The sequence below is a fragment of the Mustelus asterias genome, chromosome 10 (genome assembly GCF_964213995.1).
Source record: "Mustelus asterias chromosome 10, sMusAst1.hap1.1, whole genome shotgun sequence".
In the NCBI taxonomy this organism is placed as follows: Eukaryota; Metazoa; Chordata; class Chondrichthyes; order Carcharhiniformes; family Triakidae; genus Mustelus; species Mustelus asterias.
The window spans coordinates 59,300,586-59,313,196 of NC_135810.1; the positions used below are offsets into that span (position 1 = coordinate 59,300,586).

At 43.2% G+C, this 12,611-nt stretch overlaps 1 protein-coding gene across 5 annotated transcripts in view; it reads right to left on the minus strand.

The window, feature by feature from the left end:
• Positions 1 to 12,611, minus strand: part of LOC144499619 (centrosomal protein of 57 kDa-like) — a 40,507-nt gene that overhangs the window by 1,778 nt on the left and 26,118 nt on the right. For all 5 annotated transcript variants that reach the window (XM_078221775.1, XM_078221777.1, XM_078221779.1 and 2 more), the window contains 4 exons: positions 11,608 to 11,709; positions 4,877 to 4,954; positions 2,751 to 2,995; positions 589 to 733 (listed from right to left, as the gene is read on the minus strand). In XM_078221775.1, coding sequence (XP_078077901.1) covers positions 589 to 733; positions 2,751 to 2,995; positions 4,877 to 4,954; positions 11,608 to 11,709 — 570 coding nt within the window. The remainder of the gene's footprint in view (positions 1 to 588; positions 734 to 2,750; positions 2,996 to 4,876; positions 4,955 to 11,607; positions 11,710 to 12,611) is intronic.

Consider the following 12,611-nt stretch of genomic DNA (forward strand, 5'->3'; position numbering starts at 1 on the left):
ATTTTTAAGATGCTAGTGTCCTTTAGTTAACTATTCCATGACAGCCAAGTATTTTTAGGCTCCGCCACTCATTTGAACAGTGTGGATTTATAAGCAAGATTTATGTTACTGTTACAATATACAATAGATTTGCAATATTGTGATGCTGAAACAAAAGAGAAACTGTTGATATTGGAGCCAGACGTGCAAATGAATTTCCAGCTTGGAACCAGACATCATTTCATTGGTGTCATCAAAAGCAACATAATTCTTCCATTAATTCTGATAATTACTTTTATTGTAGCGAGCAAAACAGTTGGGATTGGACAGGTTGGTTTTGTGTCCTTTATCTACTGGGTCATCATAGGAATTGAACAACTTTAACATTATTGCTGAAAAGAGAAATCTGTTGCCAAAAGCTTTTCATCTTGCTAACCAAATCAGCAATAGTTTTTGTCATTGTAATATAAGTTTGAAACTTGCTATTCTTGCATTTGTACTGATGAGTGCAAGAAAAAACCTTCAGCAACAGATTGCAACAGCAACATTTCAGCAATATTCAAGTTTTGTAACCCAAATGACTGCGCAATAGAATTTTTTTAACCTTACCGATGCTTGATGTTTGCGGACTTTAGCAATTTGATCTCCTTTTGCTTCCATTCTTTTCACCAGTGATTCTAACTCGCGTTCCAAATCCTCTCTCAATGCATTTGTATTTGCTTCATGAATTTGTTTGACCAACTCTTGATGCTCACTGGATTAAAAAAATATATAACGGCATGCATCAGCAAGGAAAGCTGCGGGCACACTAGCTAGGCCAGCATTTATTACTCATCGGTAATTGCCTTTTAACTGAGTAGCTTCCTAGGCCATTTCAGAGAGCATTTAAGAGTCAACCACATTGCTGTGGATCTGGAGTCACAAGTAGGCCAGACCAGGTAACGATAGTAGATTTCTTTCCCGAAAGGACATTAGTGAACCAGATGGGTTTTTAATGACAATCAATGGTTTCTTGATGATCAGACTTAATTCCACATTTATATTGAATTTAAAATCAATCTTTGAATTCAAACCCAGGTGCCCAGAGCATTACCCTGGATCATTAGTAATAATATCACTATGCCACCACCTTTCCTTTCCTTGGGTACCAGGCACAATTCAGAGGAAATGGTGGTGAGGGGGGAGGGGAAGGGTGGAAGAAGAACATTCCTGCTCTGTACTCTTTGCCAGTTCCTTCCCTTTCCTATATGAATTGTCTCCACATCTGGGCAATAAGACAGAATAGAGGCGAGAGAGATACAAGGAAAGGGGAATGAAAAAAAACAGTGGATATAATTCTCTGGGCCATTGACTGAGTGGATGTAGAGAGGATGCCTCTTGTTGGAGAATCTAGAATTAGAAGTAGCTCCTTTAAGACAGATAAGAAGTTTTTTTTTTGTCAGAGGTCTGCAAGTCTCTGGAACACTTTCTCCTCAAAAGGCTGCAGAAGCAGAGTCTTTAAATTTTTTAAGGCAGAGTTATATAGATTTATGATTAATGAAGTGATGAAAAGTCATCAGGGTAGGCAGTAATGTGAGGTTGAAGTTACAAGCAGATCAGCAATGATCTTATTGAATGGTTAAGCAGGCTCGAGGGGCTGAATGGTCTACTCCTGCTCTTAATCTGTATGTTCATATGACAAAACCAGTGGCAAGAGGGTCCTCTCAAGGGGTACTTGCAGTTTAGTCCTTACTAAGTCACTGACTAGTGAATGGTCTTCAGCCACCTGATCACACACCACCTCTCACTCAGCTGTCAGTCAGCTGAGGTGAAGCCAGAAACAACCCACATCCGGACAATATCCTGAAAACGAGTCCGAATTGTTACCAAACAAGTACGAAAATCATTTGAAAATGCTATAATTTGCTGATTTAGTGCTTTAAGAGATAAAGTCAATGAATTTTAGTTTCAGACGGGGCTCTGGCTTGTCCAGACTGAATGGTTACTCAGCTTCTCCTGCAACTGTCTACTGCATTTCTGTCATACGCCTGTCTACACCTCAATCTTCTAAGATCTTGAGACCATGTTTGCATGCAGGGACCCGGGTTCAATGCCGGCCTCGATTGACTGTGTGGAGTTTACACATTCTCCTTGTGTCTGCGTGAGTTTCCTCCGGGTGCTCCAGTTTCCTCTCACTGTCCAAAGATGTGGAGGCTGGGTTGATTAGCCATGATAAATTACCCTTTAATGTCAGGGGGGTCAGGAAGATAAATATGTGGGGTTACAGGGAAAGGACAGTACCTGGGTGGGGTTATTGTCGGTGCAGGCTCAAAGGGCCAAATGCACTGTAGATTCTATACATAGATCGTAAATCACTGTCCCTTTCACAACATTATGCTACCCTGGTCCCTCTCTCTAGTATTGCCAGACAGATAGCTTCCTTACTCCCTGGAATCTGTTAGGTGTTGAGAGCTCTTACTATTCCAATGTTATGACATTTCAACTCTCTCTTTCAAAGTGTTGTGGGACACTGGTTGTAAAATGCCTTTGTAACGTCTACATGGACAACATTAATAAGTACATTCCTAATCATTATGTTCTTCAAAATTCAACTAGAATAGTTATACTTTATTCTTCATATATCCATGCTGATTCCCACATTTCCATAATATACTTGCCATATTTCACATGCAGCTATATCATAAATTAAAGTATATTTGTAAGCTCGCAAGTTGATAAAATCTCAGTAGATATTGAATATGTAAAGATATTCAGAGGAACTGTATACTTACAAGCTCATTTGTCCAAACTCATCTTGTAATGTCAACAATAGTTCACATAGCACCTCCTGAGAAGTGGAGGAAATGGTAGATCCAGAAGAACTTTCAGGTATTATACTACAGACTCTTGATGTTTTCTTCCTGACTATTGGCTGGTCACTGACAACTCTGTCATTGCACAAGATCTTGTTGTGTTGCTTCAACAGATGCAATACATGCTGAACATTAGCACGGACTGAATGGCTTGGACTAGCAGACTGAAAAAAAAAAGGCTATGAGGACATTGCCTTTGGCAGATTGTTTGAGTAAAAAGATGTTAAACTAAACATATTTGATGCAAGCTTCTTCACATAGCAAAAACCAGATCCTCAAAATATTTCGACATTTCAATTTTTAAAAAAGTCAATGGATATTGTCCTTTCTTCCTTCTCATCTTATACCTTTAATCAATGATTTCATAAATGTTTTTAGAATGACTAACTGACATAGACCCCTTTCTCAAGGACTCGGACAGTAGATATTGTGCAGAATCCTTAAATAAGCATTTTGAAAATAAGTGATCAGACCAGAAGGCCAATGTTTTAGTTTGTGCAAGGCAGTGAGCCATCACATTTAACTCTATGGTCTAGGTACACCACGGTGCTGCTTTGGAAGGACGTTCCACGCTTTTGACCCAGCAACACTGAAGAGGCCTATCGCTGGCCTCCCTCCTGCCCCTATCGATTCCGATGCAGAGTGGCAGCGGGACCCCCCACCCCCACCAATCGGCCCCAGGGCCCCGTCCCTTCAGGCTCACCCATCAGCCCTACCCCCTTGGCATTGCCCCATGCCTGATGGGTAGTGCCAAGGTGCCCCCTAGGCGTGGGTACTTTGCCCCATTGGCAGTGCCGGGGGCACAGGCTGGCACTGCCAGGATGCCCATCCAGGAGGCACCCCCCTGAAGAGTCCAACAGGGAGCTAGTGAGAACCCCACTGGAGTGAAATGGGGGGGGGGGGGGGGGGGGGGGGAAAGAGAGAAAAGAGGTGGTCTTCCCACCGGTTTCCAGCATGGATCTGACAGCGCCTGAAATGCAGCTCTGGGAGACGTGCACACGGCAGGAACGTATGCGCGAATCCTGCACATGCCAGGCCCTGAGATTCTCCCACCCCGCTGCACTAGAAAACAGGGCACCACGGTGGCACAGTGGTTAGCACTGCTGCTTCACAGCACCATGGACCTGGGTTCAATTCCAGCCTCAGGCCACTGTCTGTGTGGAGTTTGCACATTCTCCCCGTATCTGCGTGCATTTCCTCTGGGCGCTCCGGTTTCCTCCCACAGTCCAAAGATGTGTGGGTTGGGTTGATTGGTCATGCTAAATTGACCCTAGTCTCAGGGGATTAGCAGGGTAAATACGTAGGGTTTCGGGAATAGGGCCTGGGTGAGATTGTGGCTGGTGCAGACTCGATGGGCCGAATGGCATCCTTCTGCACTGTAGGGATTTTATGAAGTTCTAAATGGCAATTAAGTCAGGATGATGTGTGGCTTAAGAGGGGAACTTGCAGGTATTAATCTCATGCACTTGCTGCCTTTGTTCATCTAGGTGGTAGAGGTTGTAGGTTTAGATGGTGCTAATGGAAGGAGTTAAGGTGAGTTGCTGCACAGCATCTTTTAGATGGTACACATTGGTGTCAGGATTTGTTAAGACAGAGGAAGTAAACATTCAAGGCAGTGGATGGGGTGCCAATGGCATTTTTTAATACTGGATTTGACCTAAAGGCCAGTACCATCACCATATCCACATAATATGAATGCACTGTACCCTCCATATCCTTCAGAAAGTGTTTAGCATGTTTTCTGGAGTGCTCACTGGCAAAAATGACTCCGTTTTCAGTAAGAATGATACAAGCAGCAAGATAAGGTCCATTAATTTATTTTTAAACCGAAAATCTTTAATCATTAAATTTTGTTGAAGGCTGCAAAAGTTCACTGTACTGCTATGGCTAGAGATCAACTGGCAAAGGATCAGTTAGGTTAGCCGACAACACCAGCAAACACGCATAGAGAATTTGAATAAGCAACAGCAATAAAGACATGCCTGTATGGGGGGGGGAAATAATGCAACACCATAGCATTGGACACAGATACAATTGCTACTCACTTTTCCTGCAACAAATGGTATATCACCCAGGTTGAAGCGATAATGAGGTTGAGCATGTAAATGGTTTGTACAAGTTTTCTGAAAACCAAAGATCAGGCAAACATGTTAGAGATATCCATGATTGCATGTCCTTCAGCAACTTTCTCCTAGACTGCTAAAGCATTTCAATAACAAAATAGTCACAAATTTAAAGTCAAAATCTTGTTGATCTCACGGGTCAGTTGGTAGCAGGTTCAAGACCCTTTTCAGGGCCTGGAGCATAAATCTCCAGGCTGAGACTCCATGTGACTAGCCCATCTATATCCTCCTGTATTCAAAGGCTATCCTCCTCACTATTTACCACCCCACCAATTTTCCTATCTTCCGCAAATTTACTGATCAACCCTCCTAATATTCAAGTCTAAATCATTTATATTAACCACAAACAACAAGGACCTCAGCACTGACCCATGCGGGACATCACTGGGCAGTCTTCCAGTTAGTAAAACACCCCTGTTGAGCCCTATATGGTTTGCTTCATTTACACAAGACTTCATTAAGATATTTCTGCCTGTGCAATTACATTTAAATGCCAAGCTTGAAAAACAAACTTAACTTGACTACATTTTACAACTCAGAAGGTATGCTGGGTTAGCTGGAAAATTGACTGCATTTTTGAAAGTACAATGCCAAGCAAAAACAGGCCTTTTCATAAGCCAAAGCTTTTCATAAACAACATCTGCGAGACCGTGAGATAAGAATGGACATATTGTGGAACTGTGTTCAGTTAGTAGTCTGTTTTCAAGACCTGTTCAATTGGTTTTGAGTTCTGCTTTGGTCAGTACAAGACTGGCAGACAACCCAGTTTCTCTTGCTAGCTTTTCTCTGTTCGCGTTCTGTAATGTTTTAATTTTGCGTTCTGTTCAAAAGAACAGTGCCATCCTTGTCTATTCAGAGGAATGAATGGATCCTACAACCCCTCAACCATCACCCTCTGCTTCCTGCCACTTAGCTAATTCACCAACATTTTGTGGATCTTAATTTTACTATCAGTCTGCCACTGGGACCTTATAAAAGCCTGAAGTTCAAGTAGACTACTTCAAATGCATTGTCCTCATCTACACACCTGATCACCTTTTCAAAAAAATTCAATCAAGATAGGATGCAAAAATGGCAAATGGGAGTTTAACCCTGATAAATGTGAGGTGATTCATTTTGGTAGGACAAATTTAAATGTGGATTACAGGGTCAAAGGTAGGGTTCTGAAGACTGTGGAGGAACAGAGAGATCTTGGGGTCCATATCCACAGATCTCTAAAGGTTGCCAGTCAAGTGGATAGAGCTGTGAAGAAGGCCTATAGTGTGTTAGCTTTTATTAACAGGGGGTTGGAGTTTAAGAGCCGTGGGGTTATGCTGCAACTGTACAGGACCTTGGTGAGACCACATTTGGAATATTGTGTGCAGTTCTGGTCACCTCACTATAGGAAGGATGTGGAAGCGCTGGAAGGAGTGCAGAGGAGATTTACCAGGATGCTGCCTGGTTTGGAGGGTAGGTCATATGAGGAAAGGTTGAGGGAGCTAGGGCTGTTCTCTCTGGAGCGGAGGAGGCTGAGGGGAGACTTAATAGAGGTGTATAAAATGATGAAGGGGATAGATAGAGTGAACGTTCAAAGACTATTTCCTCGGGTGGATGGAGCTATTACAAGGGGGCATAACTATAGGGTTCGTGGTGGGAGATACAGGACGGATATCAGAGGTAGGTTCTTTACGCAGAGAGTGGTTGGGGTGTGGAATGGACTGCCTGCAGTGATAGTGGAGTCAGACACTTTAGAAACATTTAAGCGGTTATTGGATAGGCACATGGAGCACACCAGGATGATAGGGAGTGGGATAGCTTGATCTTGGTTTCAGATAAAGCTCGGCACAACATCGTGGGCCGAAGGGCCTGTTCTGTGCTGTACTGTTCTATGTTCTATGTTAAGTTGGTAGGGCATGACCTCCCCTTAAGAAAACCATGCTGACTGTTCTCGATTAATCCCTGCCTCTCCAAATGCAGATTAATTTTGTTGCTCAGGATTACTTCCAATATTTTCCTCACCACAGGGGTTAGATGACAGGTCTATCCCTTTCTCCCTTCTTGAATAATGGTGCCACATTGGCTGTTCTCCAGCACCTCTTCAGAGGAGAGAGGAATTAAAAATTACCAATGCCCCTGCTACTTCTTCCCTTGCCTCATTCAACACCCTGGAATACATTTCAGCCCTGGAGATTTATCTACTTTTAAGCCTGCCAGACCATTCAGAACTTCTTCTCTGTCTATGATAATTTACTTAAATTGTATCATAAGAACATAAGAAATAGGAGCAGGAGTAGACCATCTAGCCCCTCGAGCCTGCCCCGCCATTCAATAAGATCATGGCTGATCTGACGTGGATCAGTACCACTTACCCGCCTGATCTCCATAACTCTTAATTCCCTTACCGATCAGGAATCCATCCATCCGCGCTTTAAACATATTCAGCGAGGTAGCCTCCACCACCTCAGTGGGCAGAGAATTCCAGAGATTCACCACCCTCTGGGAGAAGAAGTTCCTCCTCAACTCTGTCTTAAACCGACCCCCCTTTATTTTGAGGCTGTGTCCTCTAGTTTTAACTTCCTTACTAAGTGGAAAGAATCTCTCCGCCTCCACCCTATCCAGCCCCCGCATTATCTTATAAGTCTCCAAAAGATCCCCCCTCATCCTTCTAAACTCCAACGAGTACAAACCCAATCTCCTCAGCCTCTCCTCATAATCCAAACCCCTCATCTCCGGTATCAACCTGGTGAACCTTCTCTGCACTCCCTCCAATGCCAATATATCCCTCCTCATATAAGGGGACCAATACTGCACACAGTATTCCAGCTGCGGCCTCACCAATGCCCTGTACAGGTGCATCAAGACATCCCTGCTTTTATATTCTATCCCCCTCGCGATATAGGCCAACATCCCATTTGCCTTCTTGATCACCTGTTGTACCTGCAGACTGGGCTTTTGCGTCTCATGCACAAGGACCCCCAGGTCCCTTTGCACAGTAGCATGTTTTAATTTGTTTCCATTGAGATAGTAATCCCATTTGTTATTATTTCCTCCAAAGTGTATAACCTCGCATTTCTCAACGTTATACTCCATTTGCCATATCCTCGCCCACTCACTCAGCCTGTCCAAATCTCTCTGCAGATCTTCTCCGTCCTCCACACGATTCACTTTTCCACTTATCTTTGTGTCGTCTGCAAACTTCGTTACCCTACACTCCGTCCCCTCCTCCAGATCATCTATATAAATGGTAAACAGTTGCGGCCCGAGTACCGATCCCTGCGGCATGCCACTAGTTACCTTCCTCCAACCGGAAAAACACCCATTTATTCCGACTCTTTGCTTCCTGTCGGATAGCCAGTCCCCAATCCATTTTAACACACTACCCCCAACTCCATGTGCCCTAATCTTCTTCAGCAGCCTTTTATGGGGCACCTTATCAAACGCCTTTTGGAAATCCAAAAACACCGTATCCACCGGTTCTCCTCCATCAACCGCCCTAGTCACATCTTCATAAAAATCCAACATGTTCGTCAAGCACGACTTTCCCCTCATGAATCCATGCTGCGTCTGATTGATCGAACCATTTCTATCCAGATGCCCTGCTATCTCCTCTTTAATAATGGATTCCAGCATTTTCCCTACTACAGACGTTAAGCTGCCCTTCTCCCGGATTTCTATACCCACATCGTCTCTTTCACTATTGAACACCAACACAAACTATTAATTTAGAACCCTATCCACGTCCTCCGACTCCAATCACAAATTACCATTGCGGTCTTTAATGGGCTCTCTTTCCCTAGTTAGCCTTTTATGTACTTATTCAGAATGGAACTGAAAAACACTGGCACCATACTGAAGACATTTCATAGATTGCAAACAACCTGGAGGCCAATGACCTCACTTGAAATGATCAGTGCCTCACCAATCTTCCTCCTAGTCTTTATCAGCTCAGCATTTTAGGATAGATACCATTAATCCCAAAGGAATTCTGGCTCAAGTTTATTTAGCCTCTCTAAAACTTCAACCTCTGATGGTAAAGTTGGACTTCGGATTTTTGTTTGGCAGAAGCATATATTGGAGAATATTTATCATACCAAGCCAGGTTGCATTTTAAATGGTTTGCACCCCATTTAATACAGATTGTTTTTTTTTTACTGTGATGCTTCATCTTAGCTGCAATGTCTCTTTCCAGGTCTATCTGCTACACTGATCACATCTTTTAAAAAAGGTTTTCACAATTCATTGCACTTAAACTTCTCCATTCAAGTCAGTCTGCACCGTTGATAGTTTTCTAAAAAGAGACCATCCTGTTACCACTGCAGTAGTGAAAGTTTTTTTCAAATTCAGGTCACGAAATGTTCTTGGCAGACAGGATTAAGGAGAATCCTAAGGCACTGTATTCATATGTTAGGAACAAAAAAGTCAGGGAAAAAGTCGGACCTCTCAGGGACAAAGGAGGGGAATAATGCTTAGAACCCAAGGGAATAGGGGAGATCCTAAATGAATACTTTGCATCGGTATTCACAAAGGAGAGAGACTTGGTGACTGGGAGTGTCTCAGAGGGAGGCGTTGACCCGTTAGAGAGAATCTCCATTACAAGGGAGGAAGTGTTAGGTTTCTTAGGTAACATTAAAACTGACAAATCCCCAGGGCCTGATGGCATCTATCCTAGACTGCTCAGGGAGACAAGAGATGTAATTGCTGGCCTCTGACGGAAACCTTTGTCTCTTCATTGGACACAGGTGAGGTCCCTGAGGATTGGAGGATAGCGAAGGGTAGCAGGGATAACCTGGGTAATTATAGGCCAGTGAGCTTGACATCGGTGGTAGGGAGGTTGTTGGAGAGGATTCTTAGAGACAGGATGTATGTGCATTTAGAACGGAACAATCTCATTAGTGACAGACAGCATGGTTTTGTAAGAGGGAGGTCGTGCCTTACAAATTTGGTGGAGTTTTTTGAGGAAGTGACAAAAACGGTTGACGAAGGAAGGGCCATGAATGTCGTCTATATGGATTTCAGTAAGGCATTTGACAAAGTCCCTCATGGCAGGTTGGTTAAGAAGGTTAAGGCTCATGAGATACAAGGAGAGGTGGCTAGATGGGTAGAAAACTGGCTTGGCCACAAGAGACAGAGGGTAGCGGTCGAAGGGTCTTTTTCCGGCTGGAGATCTGTGACCAGTGGTGTTCCGCAGGGCTCTGTACTGGGACCTCTGCTATTTGTGATATATATAAATGATTTGGAAAAAGGTGTAACTGGTGTAATCAGCAAGTTTGCGGATGACACGAAGATGGCTGGACTTGCGGATAGCGATGAACATTGTCGGACAATACAGCAGGATATAGATAGGCTGGAAAATTGGGCGGAGAAATGGCAGATGGAATTTAATCCAGATAAATGCGAAGTGATGCATTTTGGAAGAACTAATGTAGGGGGGAGTTATACAATAAATAGCAGAGCCATCAAGAGTATAGAAACACAGAGGGACCTAGGTGTGCAAGTCCACAAATCCTTGAAGGTGGCAGCAAGGTGGAGAAGGTGGTGAAGGCGGCATATGGTATGCTTGCCTTTATAGGATGGGGTATGGAGTATAAAAGCTGGAGTCTGATGTTGCAGCTGTATAGAACGCTGGTTAGGCCACATTTGGAGTACTGCGTCCAGTTCTGGTCGCCGCACTACCAGAAGGACGTGGAGGCTTTAGAGAGAGTGCAGAGAAGATTTACCAGGATGTTGCCTGGTATGGAGGGTTTTAGCTACGAGGAGAGATTGGGTAAACTGGACTTGTTCTCCCTGGAAAGACAGAGAATGAGGGGAGACCTAATAGAGGTGTACAAAATTATGAAGGGTATAGATAGGGTGAACAGTGGGAAGCTTTTTCCCAGGTTGGAGGTGAAGATCATGAGGGGTCACGGGCTCAAGGTGAGAGGGGCGAGGTATAACTCAGATATCAGAGGGACGTTTTTTTACAGAGTGGTGGGGGCCTGGAATGCGTTGCCAAGTAGGGTGGTGGAGGCAGACACGCTGGCATCGTTTAAGACTTACCTGGATAGTCACATGAGCAGTCTGGGAATGGAGGGATACAAACGAATGGTCTAGTTGGACCAATGAGCGGCACACGCTTGGAGGGCCGAAGGGCCTGTTTCCTGTGCTGTACTGTTCTTTGTTCATGTTTAGTCCCAGCTACTATGCTTTGTAAGGTGTTTCTTTGCCACTAATCACTTAACATATTGTTCAGTATTAGGCCCTGTCCAGACTTTAAATTTGCTAACCTATTTAAGGAGACAGTTGCTTAGTCAAGAGTTTGATTTTGGGAATCTTATCCTTCACACTCAGCATTAAACTTCTAAAAGATGTTGCATTAATCTTCTATTCCTTAATTTATTTGTCCCCTCAGTTCAAGCATAAACCTTTAAAAATTAAGCATCTCTGATGCTAGATCATTGTAGTTGCCATTCTGCAGTCAGTGTTCAGAGCTGTTTCGGAAACGTTCAGGATAATTAAAAAGGTACCAAATCAAGAAAGGCATTTCCTCATGACTTTCCCAACTAGAGTCAGGAATCAGTCACAGTTACCAAGTGTAATCCTGAACCAAAATATTATTTCAGAACACCATACACTAAACATTTCATGAATCCTTGTTAAACCAGACATTAATTACCTATAACAACTGTTAAATCTACCTTGACTGGCTGTTTCCGTTTGTTCCTTACTCTCTTCATCCTTGGTGATGGTGGCGATACTGCTTGTAACAAAATTCTATTTCTTTCCAGGCCAGTCTGCAACTATATAAAAAGTCTTCAAATTTGCAAGTATGACAAAAGATTCCAACTTAAGGTGTGCATACCTCAAACATTACTAAATATATCTAGAGACACACCTCCAATATTGAAGATCACTTCAAGACAAAGGTAGGAAATGGCACAAACAGTCATTAAAATACTCAAATGCAAGAATGATTGTAACATTGGTCAATATATCTTACACAAAGGCAAGATAGCTAGCACACATACAGGCTCTCAGTGGGAAAATGTGTGTGTAACATTCCTATGTCTACACCCAAAGTCTGCACTTGTAAACCTACACTTTACAACAGGCTCCCTGGACAGATATCAGGATGAAGAGGAGAATTTTCATTCCTAGATCACAACCTGTGGGAAAGAGACAATTTCTCACTGGAATGGAGTGTGAATGAAACTGAATGATTCAATTCCAAAGGGGGTCCTCGGAATTTCCCACAAGCAGATTGGTGAGAATTGGCTACGAAACAGCTTCGGTCTCTGTAAGGGAAGGTTCCATCCTCTGCCTTCGGGCCAGAGAAAGGGAAAGACGGACGTGGACAGAAATGGAAGGGGACTTCTGGAGCACAGCTCTGAGCTATGAAAGGAGGAAGTAAGTTGTGTTGTGGTACACAGTCAGTGGATGAGGATTCAGAGCCTGAAGGATGGAGAGAGATACCGGAAGGAGGGAATTCATCTGTCAAATAAATCGGTAAAATATTTAAACTGAACTTTTCATACAATTTGTGTCAGATATTTGATCAAGTAAAAAAAAGAGGCTAAAACCTCTGGTTTGGATGGATTGTATCCAACCATATTGAAGAGGGGGCAACAGCAGGTATTCCATCATGCGTATTAATAATAATCACAATAACATTATTAGATGATTGAAAGGCAACTTGTTATTT